Consider the following 23,717-nt stretch of genomic DNA (forward strand, 5'->3'; position numbering starts at 1 on the left):
AGACAGTGCCATGTCTCCCTCCCACCAGTCATACCAGGACAGGCTACTATTAAGTTTTAAGTTTTATTAAGTGGTGTCTCCTCTGGAGCCTGCACGTTTATCCCAGGAACCTCACCCTTTCTTAGAATGTTCTGGAAAAGCCTTTCGTAGAAGGACCCTCAGAGCTCCCTGACTTTATGGGAGGAGGGACGGTATCCACAGGCATGAGCACCAACTGGACCTTGAATCAAACCAGAAAGATGACCCTCGTCCGTCTCCGTGCATGGGTATTAGTCTACCCAGCTCTGCAAACAGGGTCTTGTCTTGGAGTCCTACAAACAAAAACTGAATCCATTAATGGAAACTTGGTGGAAGGAAAAAGAAAAAAAAAGCAAGGAAGAAGCAACAAGGCCTAGAAGAATAAAATATGTTTCTCTCCTTCCAATTGAAGCCATGAGATTGATTTTCTCTACAGTTCAGGCCCATTCTCCTTGCCTGGCTCATGTCATTGCTCCCCCTGGTGGAATTTTTCTTCATTGCAGGCATGTGTTGCACCACCTGCATAGCCTTAGCTACAGGTAGGAAGATGGTCCTGACTCCTGCTAGAAGAGCTTCCCTATACTCCAGGAAGAGGGAGACGCAACCTGAGCCTCCAGCTATCCTCCCAGCTCCTGAGATTAAAGGGCCAAGGAGTTCTCCTCTCAGCTATTCCTTATTTTGTTTCGATGTGTTAGAAACATGGCCTTCCATTTAAGATGCTTTGCAAAATTCTAGGGGATCCGGTTGTTCATGAGTGACATAAGAATTCAGATCCAGAGAGGGTTGGATACCATTACTGCTGATGAGCACTTCCTACAGAAGTCAGGAACGTGGTCCTCTCCTGTGTTTGCAGAACTACAGGTTAAGGGTCTTCTGCTCTACCATCCTGGCCAGTTAGATTGAAAGTGAAAATTAGAAACTACTTCCTGGCACATCCTCTGCACTATAAATTCTGTCTGGTTGATTCTCACCTTTATTTTCCTTAGCCTCAATTCTATCTCATTCTCAGATGCATTGTGATTTGTGATTTAACTTCTTCTTTTGGATACATTCCATTACTTATTTATTTATTTTTAGTATTTCAAGTTCATTCCTGTTCTTGTTAGCATATACTCTGTTTTCCCACCTAGAAGTTTCAAAAATGTTCTTTCTGGTATTTTAATGCTTTTACAAAATTATTTCTTAATGTTTTTCCACCCGTCATAACTTTCTTTCAATTTTTCAGTACATCACATGAGAGCTAGAAAATTTATACCCAATAAGCCGTCTTTGTTCTCCAGAGTCATTGTGCTAACCAACCCTGCCTCCCATTTTAAAAGGTGATGTATAGATCAGACAACAGTGGGAATGATAAGTACATTGCAGCTCAGTAATAAAGAACAGGGCTTGGGGATTTGACAGACGTGAATTTTAATCCTGACTCCACCTTTTGTATTGTTGAGACTTTAAGCAATCTATGGGGCCTTTCTGTGCCTCAGTTTCTTAACCTGTGCAGTATGGATAAAAATACTTAACTCACAGGGTCCCTGCGAAGATGACACAACATCATGTGTATACAGAGCTTCTTGATACAGTGCATAGTCCCCAGAAAGCACTCAGAAAATGGGAGTTTGCTTGGTGTTATGTCCTGGATATTATAAAGGTAAAACTGTTCACTCCACATGGCACCAGGATAGTGAATGTCTGTCCCAGAGAGGCCCAATTCATTGCCTGAAGGATAAATAATTCTGTCTTCTGTTAACCATACATTTTTTAACTCCAAAAATATATTTCTAAAAAGGATATCTTCATTCCATAAACATTTATGGAGAATATGTTCAGTGCAGGTACCTGGGCTAGGATTTCTAGGGGATAAATAAAGCCTGGCCCCAACTCTCACAGAGCTTACAAGCTAGTTCTAAGCTAGCCCACAAACAAACTCTACTACAATGTAGTGTAGAAAGTGCACGTCCTGAAAAATCCACAGATAAAATGCTGTGAAGGGTCAAAGAAGACTGCATCATTTCTAGCCAAAGATGTTCAAAACCAAACACACTTCCCCCCATTACTACAGCCAAATTTGTTCCTCTTCTAGCATTTTCCATCTCCGTGAATGGATACCACCATATGTTCTGTTGTTTCGGCCAGGAATCCGGGAAGGAAGCTCTCTTGACCACTTCTAGGTGGCCACGAGGTTCAGCCGATTCCACCAGCTTCGCCCTCCCTAAACCTCTCCCTCTTTCTCCACTTACATTGACCTGAGTTATTCTCATGCTTTTGTGCCTTAGCATCTCTCTCCTGGAGGGCTTGTTAAAACATGGATGTCTGGGCCTCACCCCTAGAGTTTTTTCTAATTTAGTAGGTCTGGGGTGGGGCTTGAGAATCTGCGTTTCTAACATGTCCCAGGTAATGCTGCTGCTGCTGGTGGTCTGGGGCCCACCCTGAGAACCACTGTCTCAGCCCATGCCCTCATGTTTCCTGTTGGGATTATCACCCAGTCTTCCTAGCTGAGCTTTCTGTCTCTAATTCTTACCCTTCTACTTCACATTCTCCATCCTGCCCTCAGATCTGGGGGGAAAAAAGAAAACCAAAACATCTTTTCTGGCTAGCAATTGCCCGCAGGATAAATGTTGAGATTGCTCACATGTCCTGCAGTGCCCTCTATTATCCAGCTCCTACCTAACACTCTAGTCTCCCCTACTACCTTGCTGGTCCCATACCCAGCCCCCGGCACACTGAACTCCTGCAGTTTCTTAATACCCAGGTCATTTTATGTTTTTGCCTTTGCATCTGCTGCAGTGCCTCGAATCCCTTTATTTACTGGCTAACTCCTATGGGCCCTTCCAGACCACTGGGAAACAGTCCCTTGGGGAAGCATTACATCTCCATCTGCAAGTAGGGAGAAGTACCTCATCTATGTGCCTTCTACCCCACGGTGGTTATCACACGATTGTACCTGCCTCCTGGTCCCTCATCCACAAGACTCGGAACTTCCTAACAGCAAGAACCAAAGCCGTTATCTCTATATCTACAGCTCCAAGAAGTACGTTGCCTGATACAGAGTCAGAGATCAATGGATGTTGAATGAAAGGGGAGATCCAGAAAGGCTACCTGGTGGAGGTAGGCATTTTAGCCAGATGTAAAGAGTGGTTAAGATTTGGACATGCAGAGAGAAGCGGAAGAACATTCCAGAAGAAGGAGCTAGAGCCCGAGTTTGGACTTGGTCAGGCTTTGGTGTGAGCAAGGAACAAGGAACAGTCTAGTTTGGCTGGCCACTGCACGTGTGGTCTTGAGAGCCAGTGGAGGGAGACAGCACGGGTGGAATTAACATGACTCAGTGAGTGATCAGTCAAATATGGGAGTCCAGGGAGGACCTGCCTGCATCAAAGGCGGGAATGTGGAGAGTAGCATTAAACAGAACTAGACTGTCCGGAGATAGATTAGGCTGAATTAAGAGTAAATATGAATAAGCTAACTATCCTGATCTAACTATCATACATTGTACACAACTATTGAAAATCAACTTTGTACCCCACATGTATGTATAATAAATTATCTTAAAAATTTTTTTTAAAGAGTGAAAAAGGACAAGGATCAAGAGTGTGGTTCTGGCCATGGTGCACTTGGGGCACCACTAAGACACAGTCTGCTGTCTTCTTTATGTCTCTCTGCCCACCTTATTCATGTTTTCATCTCCAGTGCCTGATAGGTGCTCGATGAATGAATATATGCATTGGAAGCAGAATAAGGCTGGGAGTGGTCTTGCATGAGCCAGGGAAAGAAGAGGTGGTTGCTGGTGATTTGGGGTAGTGCCACTGCCACCCATGAGTCCATCCACGTGAGGAAGACTCAGGCTAGAGAAAAGGCGGGTGCTGGCCATGGTTAGGGGACCAGGTGAATGGCCTCAGGTGATGGGCAGCAGAAGCTCAGGAGGCCATTGCTTGTTACTAGAAAGGGGGAAAGTCTTAGCATTTGTGATGATTCAGTGACATCTTGAACATGGTGCCTTAAACCTGTGCTTATGGTACATTATAAGTGATTTTATTCTGGTGTGCGGCAGCAAACTGTATGAGAACTGAAATGTACTCTCTGCCTTCACTGTACTAATACAATAAACATGAGCATTAGTACCTTTATTCTATGTTTAAAGATACGTCTAGAAAGAGTTATACATTGTCACTGCTAATCCATTTTTCCTTGTGAAATAGACAGCTTTATGACTATTATGACACTGTTCTCAAAATGTAACCACTACTGTTCTTCCATTAAATGTAACACATTGACATGTGTTTAGAGAATGTAATATAATGTTGAATATGTGAAAGACATGGTTCTCCTTCTGAGCCATTCTTCCATTTTTCTTGTGCAATAGGAGGAAGCTTTCTTGTATGACTTATGTGTGCAGCAAAATATCTGAATAAAAATAATGTAGTGATTAAAGCATTAATGGTCTTTATATTAAACATACACACAGTCAAGAGTTATTTTTCTAAGCAGTCATCCTCAGAGATAAATCACCTATGGTTATGCTTCCAAATCAGTAATTCTATCGGTAAATCCATGGAAAACCAAAATTAACATAGTGATCGAGCGGGAAGTTTTACTACCAAAAACAAGCGCATGCAGGGTGTGTAGAGGATAAACAATAGATAAAGAGACAGGATTCAATTTCCTTTTATGCTCAAGCTTGGGGACAAGTAGACCGTTATTCACCCACGTCTGTCACAGGCTAACAGAAGCACAGGGTTTATGAAGTGCGTGTTGTTTACTTTTAAAATTCAATTTCATTTCTTCAAACAATCATTGTGAGACTGAATACCTAATTAAAGGGTTTAGATGCTGAGATCCTAGCGTGACAATCTACAAAGCATGTACTAGTTGGAGTTAATTCATTGAACAAATATTTATCAAGCACTTATGTATGTGTCAGCCCCCGTGTTAGACTTGAGGGAACAAGGCAGACCCAGATTTTCTGTCATGTTTGCGGCAGACCTGGAGTTCCAGACTCTTATTTTACTGTTGTTTTTGCTATTGCGGTTAACATGTGAATGACCGGTTTTGTTTCCAGTCTTCAACTTGAACCGTTTCATAAAATATGAAATGCTGCACTTCTGATGTTCATCTAAAGTAACAATCTTCAATGTGCTTTTTAAAAATTCCACAGTATCCGTTTTGATGGGGCCAATTAGAAAACCTGGGGAAAGAATTCAGGAAGTCAGGGAGTCATAAGAATGCTTGGAATTTCTAACAGATTTTACTAAACATTTTCTGTATCATGACATGTTCCAGAAGACCATAAAAGTTAGTTTATATGAGTATAAACTGCTTTTTGCCTTGCTGATAACTGCAAATAAATAATTAAAATGACCACCCACCAAAAAAAAAAAAAAAAAACCAAGACGTTTGGGGGTTTGTGTGTTTCCTATGAAATATTTTCCTTATAAATTTTTATAACCAAAAAGAATAATAATGCAGTCGGTCCTCATTTTATTCCCATTTTAAAATTCTGCAGCACTAGTTTCAATTTTTCTGTACATCCCAATGACATCAATCTAGAAATATAAGATAATGATTAACCTCTTTTCTTGATTGGCTTTAAAAGAGGGAATTAAAAGCATTCTTTTATTTGCATTTCAGTATAACAACACACTGATTTCTCCAGTTGAAATTACTTAATCTGTCACATTGTTTTCATGGTAGCAATCAACTAAATTAGATACAGGACTATGAATTTGGGTAGCACTATTTTATTTGCTAAGAAGCCTTATATAAAAGTTCATAAATGTTATACAAAGCCCAGCTGTTTGGCCCTGGTCCAGCAGTAATAAGTGGGAATAAAAGGAGTTGAATAGATAATCTTTAGCTTAATATGGCTTGGTAAATTAGATCCTATATATGCTAATTATGTACTTTTTTTAATAGATGGAACTGATTAAAAATATAAGTACTGCCGAACAGCCCTATTTATTCACTCGACATGTTCATTTCCTGAACTTCTCAAGGTAAGACATTTTCCAGTTTAATGGTTCTTTCATTTCTTTTTAGTACTTTGAGTCCTTTTTTATGAACAATTACTTTGGAAATCTACTTTTATTTACAAGTAATGCAATTGTCCTTGAAAAGACATTTTTAATCCATTTATTTTTGGTGCAGAGGGATCGAAATTAGAAATATTTGGAGAGAAATTTCATTTCTTCTTAGAATACCATCTTAAATCTTATGAACACTTGGAGTTATTTTTAATGAGAAGCCATTTGACCTGACAATTCCTTAAAAAAAAAAAATCAAGTTTTATATTGAAACAAATAAGAAGGCAAGAGATGGGTGTTTTAACATAAATATTTTATTGCATGTTTTTGTACAATTTGAACCTGCAGAACTCTGGAAATAACTTAGGGGTGGAGTAAAGCGTATTTTGTAGGCTCCAAAGAGCTAGTCCCAGCCTCTCCATCTACCTTTTTAATATTCCATGTGATTACTGTATGCCTTGCATGCTTGATGTTGGTGAGGTATTTTAGAATTGTGTTTTTTCTTCAGCGGCCTTCTAACAATAATGTAAATCTTTAAATTTAGGTTTAGACCCTCTATTTGTTAAATTGCTAGCTTCCCGTTCTGTGCATTCTCTTCTGCAGTGATCCATTAGCATTGGTTTACTGTCCCTGGGCCTCGCTGCTAAACCCTTAGGTCCCTGCTCTGCCCCAGCTGGCCCATGTCTGCGCTTGCTCACAGTTGGTATCTATCAGCTGACAGATCACTGGTTCCAGGAGCAGATCTGCTGACCAGCCCAGGGCCCCTCGGCCTCCTTTGTCAGCTGATGTCATTTTCTCATTTTAATTTGAAGATAACAGTACTCACAGGCCCACAGGAGAGCCCAGAGCACCCAGCCTTGTGTGAGCAGGCAGCACCTGCTAGTTAGTATGTGCTATCTAATGGCCCCTGAGGGCCAGGCATCCAGGGAGTGGGCTCTGGGGGAAGAACGGGGCTCTGGCCTGAGCATTGGCTGCTGCTGCCCTGCCCCCCCCCATGCCTGACAATCTGCCCAGATGGGAGAAGGTTTTAGCCTTCAAAGGACTTCCCTGCTGTGCAGCAGCCCTCTGTAAATTAAGTGTAAATAGTATGAGATTCGGCAAAGCAAGTCATTAAGCAGAGAAGAGGAGGTGCTGCCTTATCTTTAAAAGTGAACTGGTTTCCCTTGAAGTTTCCTGCCTGATAACCAGAGTTTCCATGCATGGTGAATAGGACACCTGCAGATTATCCACAGTGACCCAGGGCCAGGCACTGGGCAGCTTGGAGTGTGTTTCCAACCACATTTATCAAGGGACTCATTACTGGATTGTCCGGAGTATGTGCCTTGCCGCTTACTTCCAGAAGGCCAAGAACATATCATTAGACATAATCAGACAATGAGGATTTGTTCGCTATTTCAGGCATTGTGGTTTATGATTTGTAAAGAGAAGAGCAGCGCTTCTATGATCCTCGCTTTGCTAGTGAGCTGCTTTCTGCATCATCCCTGATGTCCTCGAACCTCATTCGTTAACTCTACTTGCTTCATAGGTCAAATCTTTACAACCAAACAAATTGCAATGCGACAAATTTTAATAATTATCTCAGGACAGTGTAAAACTGTCCTGAGAAGCCAAAGCTGATCTCTCAATTGGATCCGCAGAGCACAGCATGGTGGCCATATTCTATCACAGCCTCTACCATCAAATACATTTACGAGAGTCTGGTTTTGATTGCTTTAATTCTGAAAGGAAAAAATTGATAAATGCCTTTTAGAAGATACCACATGTGCAGAGAATGGTGTTGTCCTGGTCGTCAGGACCTCTGGGTGTCAGAGCTCGCCTTCTTTCTGCTTCTGGTTCTGTGCGAGATGTTTAACCTCTTAGGGGTCTCTGTTTTCCCATCTGTAAAATAAGGACACACCTGCCCACCCCCAGCTTGTAGGGATGCTCTGAACATGTGAAGGAAAGCCGTTGCAGGTGAGGGACATCATTAAATTCAGAGTGGCATGTAGAAAGCCATTTCTGCAGACGTCTAGCCTGAGCCCACAGTTCAGCTGCTGACTGTGTAGCCTGGCATTGCTTCTAGGGCAGCACCCTGAGGGCGGGGCCAGGCTGTGTTTCTCCCCACTCCATTCCATTTTTCTCAGTTAAACGCATGTTTGTGGAGTGCCCTCTGGGTTCTATACACTGCAGTAGACCTGGGCTTCTGCAGCGAGTTCGCTCACCTTCAGGAAACCTGAAGTTCTTCCTTGAAGGAGGAAGGGCAATTAAATGTGATGAATTGAGGGGGTCACAGTGCTTCCCTGGGGAGGAAGAGGAAGTCTGGGAGGCATTTCTGCCAGGATGGGAGGGACGGGTCAGCTTTAGACACATGCAGGAGAAGGGCATTCCCAGCACAGGGACCAGCAGGAGCAAAAGCCTGACCCAGGGAGGAGCCAGAAGGAATGCAGTCAGTGCAGCCCAGAGGGTGAAGCGGGGGGGGGAGACGGAGGGTGTCCCGGCCAGCGTTTGGGAGCAGTCCCCCCTCTTTTCCCACCCCCACACCAGGGCCTGGGGCCTTAGCTACAAGATGTCCATAAAAATGATAAGAATGATCAGTTGAAACATGACGGCTATTGTTAGACTCACAGAACATGGGACATTAAAAACCAGCTTTTCTTTTTTTAAGGGAATAACTTTATTTACAGAACATTTCCTAGGGACAAATGGCATACCGGGGGCATCCAAAGAAAGCCCCAGCATATACAGTGGACAGAGAAAAACAACTAAGTTGGGACTTGTTAAGAGGACTTTAACATATTTTAAAAATGAATTCTATATTTTGAATTATAAGGTGAAGAGATTATTAAACTGCTCGTAAGAAACCTATGCTTACAACTGCTGACAGGTATATAGCTTATTCCAGGGTAACAGGGTTACTATGGGAAGAACTAATACTGCAACCTAATAATATTCTGTGTTGATATTTCTGATCTTCCCTACACCATAAATGTGCAGCGAGACACTTGCTGGTGTGCAGACTGTGAGATAGACGGCTGGCCTCTCTCCCACACATTCTTTTGCACATACATGGTCTGAGCTTTTGAAGGGTATGGCATTATTCCAGAACTAATTGGCCTTTATTTCTTTTTTTTTTTTTTTCCATTAAATATGGTGTTGTTACATTGAAATTTTGATTCCCTGAGGGATGTAAAATGCTGTCCTGTGAGCTTTTGGTAATTCAATAGTTCTCTCTTTTTTTCTTCCCCAAATTATAAGGAACCATTTGGCGATATCCAGTTTTGTTAATGCAACCATGAGAAGGAATAGGATCACACCAATCCGGTGTTTTTGTAGTGATCTCAGGCTCCAATGCCAACACTAACTTGCAAAACCAAAACATTTAAAAATGAATCAGTCCCCAGAGCAGCAGGTGCAGTGTAATGTGCAAGGAGAGGCGTTCGGACACTTTCTCTCTTCCCTGGAAGTGAAATCTCAGTCACTGCTGTGAACAGTGTTCCTCACACCACACTTCATGAACAGCATCTGCCCTCTGATGGCGTTATTTAACAAAACAAATTAGATTTTGCTAATTCCATGATTCAGTTCGGTTTCCATATCGTATTTGTAGATGTTGACATTGTTTTTTATTCTCATAGGCAAAGTGATCCATTTTAATCCTGTGCCATTCAAATCTTTCATGATGCAACAGAAGGCTCAAACTCTGATGAGAACACCAAAATAAGAATTGATATGAGCAGTTCACACCATCTCTACCTACTTAAATATAGCACCGAAGTTCAATTCAGAAATGCTCATTTTCTGTTTGTCCTATTTAAATGCTGCTGGACTATCTTCCTGTCCCGTTTCTGCCCCAGGGCACACCAGCTCTGTCAGCTCATCAGGACACGATGAGCTGGACTTGCCCCCAGCCCACCTCACTTCCTGCATATTTCTCACCTTCTCACCTTCTCACTCATCTTCCTCTCCCTCCACCCCACGGGTCTAATGTCCCCACCTCTCTTCCCTCAGGACACGTGGAGAGCAGAGCACAGCTGTCTCTTCTGCCTGTGTTTCCTGATGGGAAGTGCCCACTGCTTGGGGTTGTGAGGAAGGAGGGTGGACCTCCCACCCCAGGCTGGCCCCAGTTGATGTTCAGTGACTGCCAAGGGTTGTCATGACTGTGATTGGTTTCCAGCAAAGGACCATCACATGCCCAGCTCTAGCCTTCTCCTCAGGCAGCTCCTCGCCCTGCCCCCAGACAATCCTGTCTTTTTCCAGAATGGCCTTCCTTTCACTTCAAAGTGTTTTTCTCCCTCACCGACTGGGATCAAAGCCTCGGCCTCTGGCCTGCAGTACTTTTCATCTTTGAATGTAGGTAGCAGCACAAAGATAACCTCTACTTCCAGGCCAGAGGTTAAAAAGAAGATATACTTGTAGTTGAATGGTGGTTACCAAGGGATTGGCGGAGGGGGAAAGGGATTTTTTGTCGTTGTTTAATAGGTACAGAGTTTTAGTTTGGAGTGGTGAAAAAGTTCTGGAGATGGATAGCTGGTGATGTTTGCACGACAGTGTGAATGTACTTAATACCACTGAATTGTACATTTAAACATGGTGAAAAGGGTAAATTTTGTGTTTTGTATATTTTAGCACAATTTAAAATGAGAAGAAGATATACTTTCAAAAACTGTTTTCAGAGGCTGGCCAGTTAGCTCACCTGCTTAGAGCATGGTGCTGATAACACCAAGGTTAAGGGTTCGGATCCCAGTACCCGCTCAGCCACCAAAAACAAAAACAAACTGTTTTCAGCCAGGGAAAACTACTGTAGCAGGAGCATGAAACGGTCCTAATTCTCCTAAATAATTCTGATCTCAAGTCTTGATTTAATATATGCAGTATTTCTTATTATTACAGGAAGAATGCCTTCAGCATTTTGATGAAAGTATACCTAAATTTCTTACCCAAGTGTTTTGCATAGCTATTGCTGAGGTGACTAATATTGTTGACGGGTTGCTTACTTGACTGAGGTAGCAGGGTAAAGAAGATTAGAGGAAAATGCTCGAATGAGATATTGAGAAATGTCTCCAAGAAAATGAGAACCACACAGTTATTATTCTCAGAGGATTATATCCTGTCTTGGAGCTTCATCTTCTCATCAAAACAATAAATAAAAAATTGAAATTCAAATTTAAAAATATATAATAAATTTGCAGAGAGGGTCAGAAGGAGACCCACAGGGGTGATTATAGAGTTGGTAATATGACCTGTGAACAAATGTCAAAGAAAGTAGTAAAACCTGCTATTTTAGGGTGACTGGAAAGAGAGATTCAAATACGCAGTAGTGATTGTAGGGACCAAGGGACAAAAAGTGAGAAACAAAACATGGCCAGACTCTTCTATTCTGTAGTGTATGCACAACTCAGGAGCTATGATCAGATGCAATCGCCACAATTTTTAGAGCTCAGTAAAGACGAAATTAGAGCTACAGATTGTAAAATGAGGGGAAACAAGTCTTAAAAGAAATGCCACTGGAATTTTGAAAAGAAACCAAAAAAAAAAAAAGTTAAGGAAATTAAAACTGAAGTTGAAAAGAGTAAAAGTTGTAAAAGCATATGAGAAGTTAATCCTTTGTGTGGAACAGCTCAGGCAGAAGGAAATGTGTATAAAAGGAAGGTTAGGAATTAGATATTAAAGACTCCCCAACTGTCAGGGTGACCGACAGGATGGACTTCACAGGGAGGTTGTGGAATTTTCTCTCAAGGGGGTTTAAAATAAAGCAGAGTATTGTGATGAATGAGATAGTGGACCACAAACCATTTTCCCCTACAGTGGAGTCACAAGGAAACTTTGTAAGAGTGACCAGGAATTCTGACCAGAACTTAAAAATACTGAGAAAATAGAAACCAATTCTGAAAGAGGATGGAATGAGGGTGGGAAAATTGGGTTCCCTTCTCAGGCACTAAGACACATGGTGTATTCTGGTGGTATCACGGTGGTATCATGGTGGTATTCTGATCTCTTCTGTAAACTGACATGCCACCCCAGATTACATCAATTTGGGAGGGAGCTGTGTGTACAAAAAGGACAAGGATTGGCATCCTGAAACCATTATTACTGTTTCCTTCTGGAAAGGGGGAGCTATAAGTCAGACACCGTTCTCATAGTTAGGAATTTCTAGACAGAGGCTATCATATCACCTGATACTTGACAATAAATTCTTCAGCCATTTAAAACTTTGCTTTGGAAAATTAAGTCTTGCATTGGGTACAACGTACAAACAGGAGCAAGTCGTCCACACTCAACAAGCCTAGTCCATCCTCACGTCTGAAGCCATTGACGGAAGATGGCCTGCACGGGGTCGTGAGGAGGGAGGTCTGAGAACCAGCTCCTAGCAGGAAGCTGCTCACTCATGCACATGCTCAGGCAGTTCTGCTAATGAGTGTTAGTTCTTCACATGAAGGTGCAACTCCAGTTGAGGTTTTTAAAAGCACAGTGCCATTTTGGGGAGTCTAATTGGATTCATATTTGGTATGCATGCTTTGTCTTCCTGGTCCCTAGCATTATTACTTTAGTTGCTGTTTATCACAGATATGAAACCTAATTTAATTAAGAGGATGATAAATCCAGGATGTGTATGGTGTTAGCTGGTGGTTGACACAGCTAACTCCTGGGACTACAGTTGGTTATTCATTTAGTTACACGGATGCCACCTTGATTACATCATGGAACAGGCAAGATTCATACCGGCAAGGCTAACCCTACTCGTGAGCAGAGTGTTTTCTGATGTGGTGGTATTTGAGGATTCCAGAATATCATTCGTGTGTCCTGGTGCCTGAAATTCCACTATTGGAGAGTCATTCTTTTTTGTTCCCTTGGATTCTTCTCTCTGAAGATTCTTTTTTAAAATGCAAATAAACCGGGGACAACATTATATGAATTAATACACAAATAAGGATTGGTGGCTTGTTATGTCTACAGAGCTCTGACAACAGAGCTTTCTAGACACACACCTAGACATTCAGTTCTTCATTCCATCTCATTTGCTGAGCACCTACTGTGCGCCATGCACTGTGCTAAATGACATCGTTGCTGGCTGCAGGAGGCTCACAGTCTGATGGGGCTCAGGGCACAGAGGAAAGAGTGGGGACCACAAGGCTGGGAGTTGATTGCTCAAGGAGGTGATTGTGATTCTGGGCTGGGTTTTGAAAGATGAGTGGAGTCTGATGGATGGGGAGAGGCAGTGGCAGGGTCCTATCAGTTTGTTTTCTCTGAGCTCTTTCTGACCCTGACAGAATGTTTAGGCATCCTCCTCAGAAGGTCGCAGGGTCATCCTCATCAGAAGGTCGCAGAGCATGACCCTTGCCCAGAGTCTGGCGTGCTTTTCCCCAGAGTCTTCTGGACCAATGTTTCATGCAATTCAAAGAGAAAGGGGAGGCGTCCTTCACAAAAAATCACCCGACCTAGTCACCTTGCCTTGGGAAGTGCTTGCTCTTGAGCCAGCGTTTAATGCATTTGTCTAATCCCTTTGTGGAGGGAATTAAAATGGATATTTGTTTTATTTCTGTCTAAAACCACTGGCCATCCTTAAGGATAATTACACTGATTTTTGTTTTGTTCCTGATATCCTTCCCATTATTACTTTTCTCAACTCTAGAAATCGCCTTTCCATGATTAGGAACACAGACTCTGGAGCCAGACTGCCTGGGTTGATATCCTGGCTCAGCCACAAGTTATTCACCCTCTCCCTGCCTCAGTTTCCCCAGGTATAAGTGGGGATAATTATGGCTTCTACTCCAATGAAGTGTTCTGCGGCCTCAGTGAGCTGGTCACATAAAGTATGTAGAACAAGATGAACAGCATGTGCTCAGTAAAGACTGACTTATTAATCCATGTACTGCAGAGCACGTTGCCTGGGACTGTTTAAATTACAGCGTAGAGTAAACACTGTTTCACCCAGCAAGGTCGTCAGAATTTACCAGTCAATTGAAATAATCACTGAGGGCCAGTGGGAATGCAAAGTCCAGCATAGCACGGTCCTGTCCTCAAGAGATCTACAGCTTAGTGAGAAAACCAGACAACGTCTGTACCTTAACGTTGACCAATAGCGTGGTTTGTGTCGTGCTATCCTATGAAACAGTCCTCACTGCCTGTCAGCAGTACCTGGAACAGGTGTCACCACCTCCATCTCCTGCATGATAAGAAAACGCCAGCCAGGAAACACGGCTTACCTCCTAAAGTGTTTGTTGCTACCTTGGCAGATGGGGTCACCTTTTGAGGATAATTCAGGCTAGAGGGTAATCGTTATCTGAGTTGGCCTGTTTCCTCCAGAAGCGATGGCTTGTAACGAGCTCCATGTTTGTGTGTGCGTGTGTGTTAGGTTTGGAGGAGACCAGCCTGTCTACATCAACATCATTAGAGACCCCGTCAGCCGGTTTTTATCTAACTATTTTTTCCGTCGCTTTGGAGACTGGAGAGGGGAACAGAATCACATGATCCGCACCCCCAGCATGAGGCAGGAGGAGCGTTACCTGGTAAGTCCCGCTGCGCTGCTTGTAAGAGGCAGCCTCTCTGCTGCCCGGGGAGTGGCTCCCCCGGCTGGGAAGTGTCGCCACCCCCACGGAGTTCAGTGTGGAGAGGGCACTTCCTCAGCGAGGAAGTTCTGGCCAGTGAAAACTTGTTCCAGGTGACCCAGATCCTAATGAGCATTTTATTAAGTTGATTTCCTAATTTTGCTTTGCTCAGCTTGTCTTTACTGTTAGGTTCTGGGTCCCAGAGGAGAAATAGTCTTTTCTGAGGAGTCCTGATCAGCCTGACCATGATTAAGTAGAACAAACGGGGCTGGCCAGTGAGCTCAGTTGGTTAATGCACCACCTTATCACACCAGGGTCACAGGTTCAGATCCCCATCCTAGCCAGCCACCAAAAAAACAAACAGAAAATCGAGGACAACACACGTGTTTGGGGATCTCTCTTAGAAGGTTGCAAAGTCCCTTCACATGCCTCATCCCTTCAGTTCCACGGCGACCTTATGAAGGAGAGGTCTGCAGGTGAGGACCCTGACACTCCAGGAGCACATGGGACTTGCCAAGTCACCCCTCCAGGAGGTGCACAACCATGACTCTGGTTTCCAGGCCCTCTGACTTCAAGTCCAGGGTTCTTTCCACCAGAGCACAACAGAACCACGCCACCACAGCAATAACTGTTTGCTTTTTCTAGACCTTGTTTTGGGACCCTCACCTCCACAAGGGATGTTAGTTAGTCTTGACCCCAGGGATTGTTTCTGCAGCGTAGAAGTTGTTAAAAACGGAGGGCAGAGTTATGCATATTTCTTCCAGCACCAGAATAAAGGTACATGTCTCATCCCTGGTGACTGATGCTGACCAACGCTTACTGTGTAGCTGAGAGCCTGGTGTTTAGGAAGCTGAAATCCTGGTCTGAGAGAACCTGTTGGGTTCACCAGCCCCCTCCTGGGCTGTCCGGCACAAGCAGGAAAAGAAGAAAGTACCAGAAATCAGCTGTATGTATTCCCACTGCTGGAAAATAGCACAGCGCCTCTGCCCACAGCTGATGGGTCCTGAGCATCGTCCCGGGGCTGAAGAAGAGTCTGGTTAGTCCCAGTACCAGCACCATGCCAAAGCTGCTGTTTCCTCACTTCATTTTTTAAAATGCAATAAAAATAGATGTTTGGAGGCTGGGAGCATTTTGAGATGATACCACCTCAGTGTCACTTTCATGTCTTAAAATCCATGATTAGATTCGAGAACACTGAGATACAGAGAAGTGAGGTGGCTCGTCCAGTGCTGTACAAATAGTTAGTGGACGGGCAGTCACCAGACCCAAGGTTTTCCTCTAACCATTCGGTATTTGTTCAGCTACCTAAGGCTTCAATGAAATATTTTGATGGTATATTTTTAAAGTGGCTTTTATCTTTCTTTTTTGTTGTTGTTTTTTAGTTTTTGATGGCAAAAACTTTAATCTTTTTCTTTAAACCATATGTTATGAATATGGCTATATATTTTTTTATTCAGTGACAAGTATGTATTCAGAGTACAGAACCCCTTACTAGAGGAATAATGTCTTCTCAAACTATCTTTATTGTTTGAATTAGATCTTGATTAATGTATTGATATGTTCTTTTAAACATAGAGAAAGAAAACAAGTATGCTCCATTTAATCAAAATAATATTTCAAAGTTCCTACTCAATCCTGATACTAAGAAAGTTAGACCCAAGTGATAGCAGAAAATACTGAAAAACCAGAGATGGAATCATATCTTAGGAGTACTCCTCTTCAAATATTAATGTCACAGGAGAAGGGAATTCTCTAGGTTTTTCTCTTCTGTCAGGCTTTTTTTTTTTTTCCATCCTGTAGATTATTCCATATAACATAGTTCTTCACACATTCCCATAAAAAATAAACTAGAATCATTCGGGAAGTTGCAAACATGAGAGAAACAATCATGGTTTTAATTTTTTTAAAAAAGCTCATAAATTGTTGAAAGTTGGTAGTGGAAGCAAGTCTTCTATTTTTGAAAAGCTGGTAATTGCCTTTATGATGTGACTTGAGAGGTTCTAGGGGAATTTCCCTGCCTGGAATTTTACCCTCAGAGATTTGTAGGGGCCCCCTTTCCAAAAGGAAGCAGTGTGTGTTCTGGAAGGGTCTATATCAGATGAGCTCATCAGATCAATTCTTGGCAAGGCGGCAGTGGGGAAGCACAGGACCCCCCAAAGCAGCAGAGTGGAAAATCGGGGAGCTGGGATTGAGGCAAGGAGGGCCTGGGTGGCAGGAGAGAGGGAATGACTTCCTCATGACCTGTCCCCAGCCTGACCCGGCTAGAAGGCTGCTTTCTTGTTCGAAGGGATAGTTTATTTATTTGGAAGAAGACAGTCTATTGCCTTTTTTTTATAGCTGAAACTTTAATTCCATCTCCTTGGTCCCACCAGACCCTTGAAATAAAATTGCCCCCTTTCAGAGTCTGTCCTCATTTTGGCAAGCCTGGGTGGTCAGTTGTTTGACTCAACAGAGAGTGTTGTTTGTATCTCAGTGGGGCGTAGGCAGCTGTGAGGAGACCACTGTCCCTTCAGTGAGCCCTGGCTGGGGGCGAGGGCCTGAGAGGGGTGTCGACCCAGGCTGCCCGGCCACCCCAGGGCACTGTACACACACGGGTCACGGGGCTGGCCTGAAATGGTCTACTGACATTCCACATTATTCCGGAGCTCAGTGTGTCAAAGCCCCTGGCTTTATCCAGTTGCCAAAAATCGAGCAGTTCTGCTGTTGGCCCTGGGCCTTGCAGAACTGCTTAGCATACAGCTGAGAGGGGCCAGGGCCTGACTGCGCTGGAGGTGAAATAATATCATCTTGTGATGCTGGGTGGTTTGGAAGAAAATGGAAAAGAGATGCTAAGATTTTCAGGCTCCCTTGGAGATGATGAGGGTTCTTGTTGTATGGTGCGGGGACAGGCCTGGACTTATGGGTCGGGTAGGGGCCCCATCAGGTGTAGAAGCCTGGCATCGTGACTCCATAACTGCTGTGTGCCCGCTCAGGCCTTACGTTTTTACTTCCTGAATAGTCAAACAAGAAGAGGACTAGGCCAGTCCATGCTTTTTGAACACTCTCATTTTATGTAACATCATCTGTACGACTTTACACAGACCTCAGTATTATAACAATTTGCTTTCATATATTCAAGCATCTTATAGCTCTTCCTCCTGCGTTCTGGAAACGATCAGGTTTTCTAAAGCTTTCTATTTTTTTCCAAACCATTCTTCATTTGCATTTACCAGAAAGTGATTTTTAAATAAATTGTTCCTAGCACAGATACAAATTCAACTTGTAGCAGCCAGACTATGAAAAGGTAATTGTCTTGGGCTCATTTCTCTTAGTCCAAAGCCAGAAACTCAGCTCCCCAGTGCGGAGGGGGTTGCCTCCTTTCTCAGGTTGACAGTCATCTGAGCCAGGTACAGTTAAACACGTCCCAGCATGAGACTTCTCCAGCTGCAGCCTGGGCTTCTTCATTTCCAGGGGAGGGAAATACCTGGCACACAGATGCATGTAAGGAGAGAATGAACGACTTCTCAGGAAAACCAATTGCTGTAATGGTCAAGTAAAGGAGAGCATCTCATGCCTACTAAAACCACTGCCTTTTCCAGTCTCCGAGCTTCCCTGAAAATGGATTTCTCATGCTGTCATTTTCACTCTGCCAGTTACACACACATGACCTGTGCTGGCTGTTTGCCTAAAACCTGGCCTTAGAAAATTTCATAGTGAAATATTCTGTGTAAATACCACTTCACACTTCCAAACTCCAGAACATGTAAAGTTGGGGTCCTTCTCCAACCATTCTTGCAACCTCACCACAAGATCCTCCATTCCAAGAGCTGGAAGAGAGGGGAGAAAAACTTTCCCAGGGAGAAAACTGCCTCTGTGATACTGTTTATTCGGTTTGGCTATAAAGCATGGAAAGTAATGCATGTTTAAAAGAAAAGATGCGTAATTTACAGCTTCTTAATTCATAAAGAATTCAGTGAATCATGTTGGCCCAGTTGGATTCTGGAGAAGCCTGAAAATTGGCCAGAGTCAGCAAAGGTCTTCAGAAAGCTATGCATTTTAATCTGCTTGGAAGTTTTGGACTCTGAATGTCCTTTAGCTTTGGAAGGACACATATGAAATAGTGGTGTGTGGAAATTTCCACTCCCTCCTGACCAGCTGAGACTGTCCTGTGAATGAAACCCCAGGCTTTGCCTCTGTTCCTAAAGCATCGTTTTTCTCAAAGAAAGAAAATAAATAAGGGATGTGGATTATTTGCTTTTAAGTGTTTCAGTAAATATCTATGATTCCCAAATCTTTGAAGGTAAAAAAGTAATGCTCCTTTACTCCAACTAGCTTAGCACTGGCTTCTCGTCGCAGGCTGAGACAGGGACCCTGGACGGGGTGCTTGTGTTCCCTTCTCAGCTGCCCTGCCTGGGTGACATGCCAGTGAGTTAGCCTCGGGGAGCCTTACTTGTCTCATCTGCACAATGGGATCATAATACCTACTTTGCCTGCATCTCAGGGTTATTGGGAGAATCAACTAAACATTCTACACAGAAGTTCATGGAAGCTAAAAAGCTCCAAAACACATTTCAGTCTTGATGCTTTCATCCCTTTAGCTCGGCTGGTGGCTCCACATGACCTAAAGAGACATTTTTCCTACAGACGTGGAGCTTCTCTGCTCAGGGAGTCAGTAGGACACACTGGGGCTGGGCCATGTGCTGAGCCGTCAGGTCTACCTTTGCTGAGCTCTCGAATTGCCTCAGGAGACCTCTTTCCCCTGAGAACTTGTTTTTAGGGAAACTGCTTCTCTTTATGTTCCCAACAGCTGGAGATATGTCTTGCCTCCCTCTTGCTGGCTTGCATTTGTCCTGTGTTTTTACTTGGAAAGCTAAGCTCATGTAGGCAGGGGGTTGTAAAGTCACATTAGTGGCCCATTCTCACCCTCCAAGGGGTGAGGAGGAAAGGTACACAGGAGCCAAAATGCTCTGTCATGCTAACGTGAGCCATCCAGGGGCATAGAGGACAAAGGAGCCCCTACTTCAGAGACAGTCTTTGAAATCCATTTGTCCTCGGGTGTGTCTAAAGCAGGGGTCACAGGTGTTTTTAGGACCACCGGCTACTTCTGGAGGTTAGCAAGAGCTGTGGGTATTCCTGGGAGTTTGGGGTGAACAGAGCAGAAGGTGGAAGAAGTAGGGGGAAAGGGAGGAGCAGAGTAAGGAACAAGAAAGGGATTTGGAGAGAAGAATAGGCTGCTACCAGCCACCATCTGAGCTGCCACCACATATCACCAGCCGTGTGCGTGGTGCAGTGCAGGTTAGCGTGCTTTCTCTCATACTAGCTCATTCATCCTCCCAGCAGCCCCCGCTGTAGGTATCACACCCACCTTCACCCCCTCTTATAGACCAGGAAGACGAGCTCAGAGAGGCTAAGAGGTAGATAGGGACAAACCACAAGTAAGGCGAAGTCGCATAAGGCCACATCAGTTACCAGGAGCTAAGAGTCACTCGGGTCACAGAGGCCAAGGAGAAATGTGAGAGTAATTCTAAAAATGGATATGGCAATAAGGACAGAAGGACCACGACTGCCAACAAGACCAGGAAAAGCCGGGCAGAGCTGGGCCACACGGGAAGAGCATAGATCACAACTCGGCCAGATCTCGTGGTGGAAAACTGGAACCTGTCCACAGTTCGAGCCAGTTCCAGCAGCCAGGCGATGTCAGTGTCTGGGCTGCCCAGGGGTCCCCAGCTCCCTTCTGCCACCTGCTCTTCCCTCTGTCAGCAACCAGATTTCCCCATCCGCTGCCTGCTGTGTCATTATAGCTTGCATTCAAGCTCCTAAGAGTGACCAGTTCATCCAGTTGGTCACTCTGTCCAGCCACCTCACAGGTCACATTTGGCTGCCACAGAGACACGTCTCCTCTCTGCTGTGGTCAAGGAGGTGGTGCAGATGGATGGGACAGAGAGTAACCACCTGTACGTAAAATGCCTGCATTCATTTTCTGCTGCTGCAGTGAAAATTTACCACACACCCAGTGGCTTGACCAAAAGAAATGTATTATCTTTCACTTCTGTAGGTTAGAAATCTGACATGGGTCTCACCAGGCTAAAATCAAGGTGCTAGCAGGGCTGCGCTCCTCTGTGGAGGCTGTAAGGAAAGATCCGTTTCCTTGCTCCCTGGGGTGGTTGTCAGAATCCATTTCCTTGTGGTTGTAGGACTGAGATCCCATTTTCTTGCTGGTCACGAGCTGAAGGTCATTTCCATTTTCTGAAGGCCACCTACACACTTAGATTGCGTCTCTGTCTTCAGATCTTCAAATTGCTCCTTCTTCTTCCATCTCATTTCTCTAGCACAGCTGGGGAAGGTTCTCTGTTTGTAAGGATTTATGTTGTTAGATTGGGCCCACCCAGATAATCCAGGACCATCTCCTCGTCTCAAGGTCCGTAACCTTAATTGCACCTGCAAAGTCCCGTTTGCCATATAAATAACATAACCAGAGGTCCTAGGGATTAGGGCGTGGACATCTTTTGGGTTCATTGTTTTTCCTCACATAGTGTCACCAAGGACTGCTTCCTCAGCAGGGGACTCAGGGGACTGTGGAGGGGGACGTGGGCATGACAGGCATTCTGAAACTTGGTCATCCCATCCACAAGTGGGGAGCCCATTTCTTCTGGAACTGTGTCATCCTGCCATGCAGTGGCACCAAACAATGGCTTTCCTGCCCCTGGTCTGCAAAACTAAGTGGCCAATCATACATTTTGAGTTTTCTCCTTGTACTAGTGACTTATTCATCCATCTATCCATTCATTCATCACTCATTCATTCAATAAATATTGATTTAGTACATTCTGTGTGATAGGCACTATAGTAGGAACAAAAGACAAAATATTTAGCAAAAATAGACACCGTGTCTGTCCTCATGGAGCTCACAGTCCTACAAGGATGATACGCATTAGTCTCAAAACCACACAAATGTATGTGAAATAGCAACTGTGTCATATCCTGCAATAGAGACATGGTACAGTCCAGGCATACAGTGGGACAGCTGGAAAGTCTGGAGGTCAGAGAAGTGATGGTTGATCTAAGATCTGCAGGGAAAGAGGAGAAGGAAGAACATCCAGGCATAGGGAACAGTATATGTAAAGGCCCTGTGGCAGGAGGGAGCACAGTGAGCAGAGGGAAAGAAACAGGGAAGCTGGAGCGTGTGTGCTGAGCAAGGAAAGAAAGAGCTGAGTCCAGTAATGTGGGCAAGCAGTCCCTGGGGAAGCACTAAAGCATTTAAAGCAAAGGAGGCTTTTTTTTTTTTTTTTTTTTTTTTTTTTTTTTTTTTTTTGGTGACCGTGCTCAGCCAGTGAGCGAACCAGCCATCCCTATATAGGATCCAAACCCGCGGCGGGAGCGCTGCTGCGCTCCCAGCGCCGCACTCTCCCGAGTGAGCCACGGGGTCGGCCCAAAGGAGGCATATTTACATGGGATCCTGAAACTTTTACATTTTGGAAAAGAAAAATCACTTTGGCTACAACCTACAGAGTAAAGAATGGCTCCAAGTAGATGTGGATAGAACAGTTAAACACAGGCTACTGCACTGATCCAAGTGCGAGATAAACCAAGGAGCAAATACCTATGGAACATCAACCATGTGCAAGGAGCATCTCTAGGTGGGGGCAGAGGTGGCAATGGGGGAGTGTTTACAAAGAAGTGGAAGGTATATCACTGTTCTTCCAGTTGCTTGCTGTCTGGTTAGCAACAGAAGACCCAAACCCAAAAAGCTTAAGAGCAACGAGGAGAGAGATAATAACTCAGTGCAGCAACGAAGGAGTTGTCTTTGGCTATGACATGCTTAATTACAAAAAGAATGATGCAGACACTTAGCAACCTAAGAAATGAGACCAGGAAAGAAATCAGTGAGACTGGGGTTGTTGGGAAATGTTTACCAGAAAAGAGATCTTTAGGGATGTATGCAGATACAGCAGAGGTCAGATTCAGGGGGACTGGAGGAGGGGACCATTTCAGATGAAGTGACAGCTTAGAAAATGTGCAAAAGGCTGAGAGCTTGAGGATGGTGAACCCCTCTTTTGGAAGGAGCAGAGGTTTAGGAAGGTGAGGAGCTAGGGGACCATGAAGCGTTTCTCCAGATGTCCCTGTCATGGGGAAGCAGCACTGCTCCGATGACTGCCAACGCAGGTTTGCCTGACCTGCTCTCTGGATGTAAGATCCCAACAGGAGCATCAACCGCAAGGGCAGCCCAAGCACAGCCAGGTGCATCCCGCCAGCCACCTGTCAGCTGAGCTCATCTGCTCTGGGCCCCGCCCCCTCACTGTGGTTCAGCAGAACCAGCTGCAGCTGTGTCCACTGCGCTGGGGCTCAGCGTGCACCGCCACTGGGGCAGATGGCTCACATTTACTAAGGCGGTGCTTCTCAGCCTTGGCTGCCATGGGAGTCACATGGGGGGCTTTAAAAACTACTGATGCCTGCGCCTCATGCCTAGAGATTCTGGTTTAGTTGGCCTGGGGTGCAGCGTGGGCTTTGGGATTTTTTTTTAAAAGCTCCAGAAATATACTTTAAGTGCAATCAGGAAATGTTTTTAAATGCAGTCAGGGAGCAAGCTATGGGGTGAAATTTTATGTAAAGTGTGAAAAGCCAATGACTCTGTGTTAAAATTTTGAATTCCATACCCTACATTTGTTTTGCAGAAGTTGGCACACCTTTATAGTTGTCCTCAATTTGCTTTGCCATTTGTAATGTTTTCTCTGCCCAACTGTTTTACATACACAGTATAAATTCCCCAGAGGTGAATGACCTCCAAACATGTTCTTAAAAATATTTTGCAAAGTCTGAAGACAGGAAAAGTAAGTGTAAAACATCTAAGAGATTTATTGGAATCTCAGCTTGAATTCTAATTGAAAGTACTTATGAAAATGTCAATATTAACATGAAATAGCTGGCAGTTTTTCTAATAAATGTAAATTAAATTAGACAGTGTGTAATTGGAAAACTACTTGCTTCGCTCAGATTTTCTCAAAACAAGTCTCAGAACCTGTTAACTGCAGCAGCCTTGCCCTCTAATGGCTGGAAATTGAAGCACAAGACTAAATACTTTTGTCTACAAGGAGAATAGAAGCTAAGAAGAGGGAATAGCTAACCATTTGTCACCATATGGAAGGGCTGTTCCCAATGCATGGGGCTCAATGTTATTAAAAGAAGGCAG

At 44.0% G+C, this 23,717-nt stretch overlaps 1 protein-coding gene across 1 annotated transcript in view; it reads left to right on the forward strand.

The window, feature by feature from the left end:
* The window catches only part of UST (uronyl 2-sulfotransferase), a 276,233-nt gene that overhangs the window by 165,999 nt on the left and 86,517 nt on the right, over positions 1–23,717 (forward strand). Inside the window, exons 4-5 of the mRNA XM_063097233.1 lie at positions 5,920–5,999; positions 14,359–14,512. Of these exons, the coding sequence (XP_062953303.1) occupies positions 5,920–5,999; positions 14,359–14,512 (234 nt within the window). The remainder of the gene's footprint in view (positions 1–5,919; positions 6,000–14,358; positions 14,513–23,717) is intronic.

This window comes from Cynocephalus volans, chromosome 5 (genome assembly GCF_027409185.1).
Source record: "Cynocephalus volans isolate mCynVol1 chromosome 5, mCynVol1.pri, whole genome shotgun sequence".
Lineage (NCBI taxonomy): Eukaryota > Metazoa > Chordata > Mammalia > Dermoptera > Cynocephalidae > Cynocephalus > Cynocephalus volans.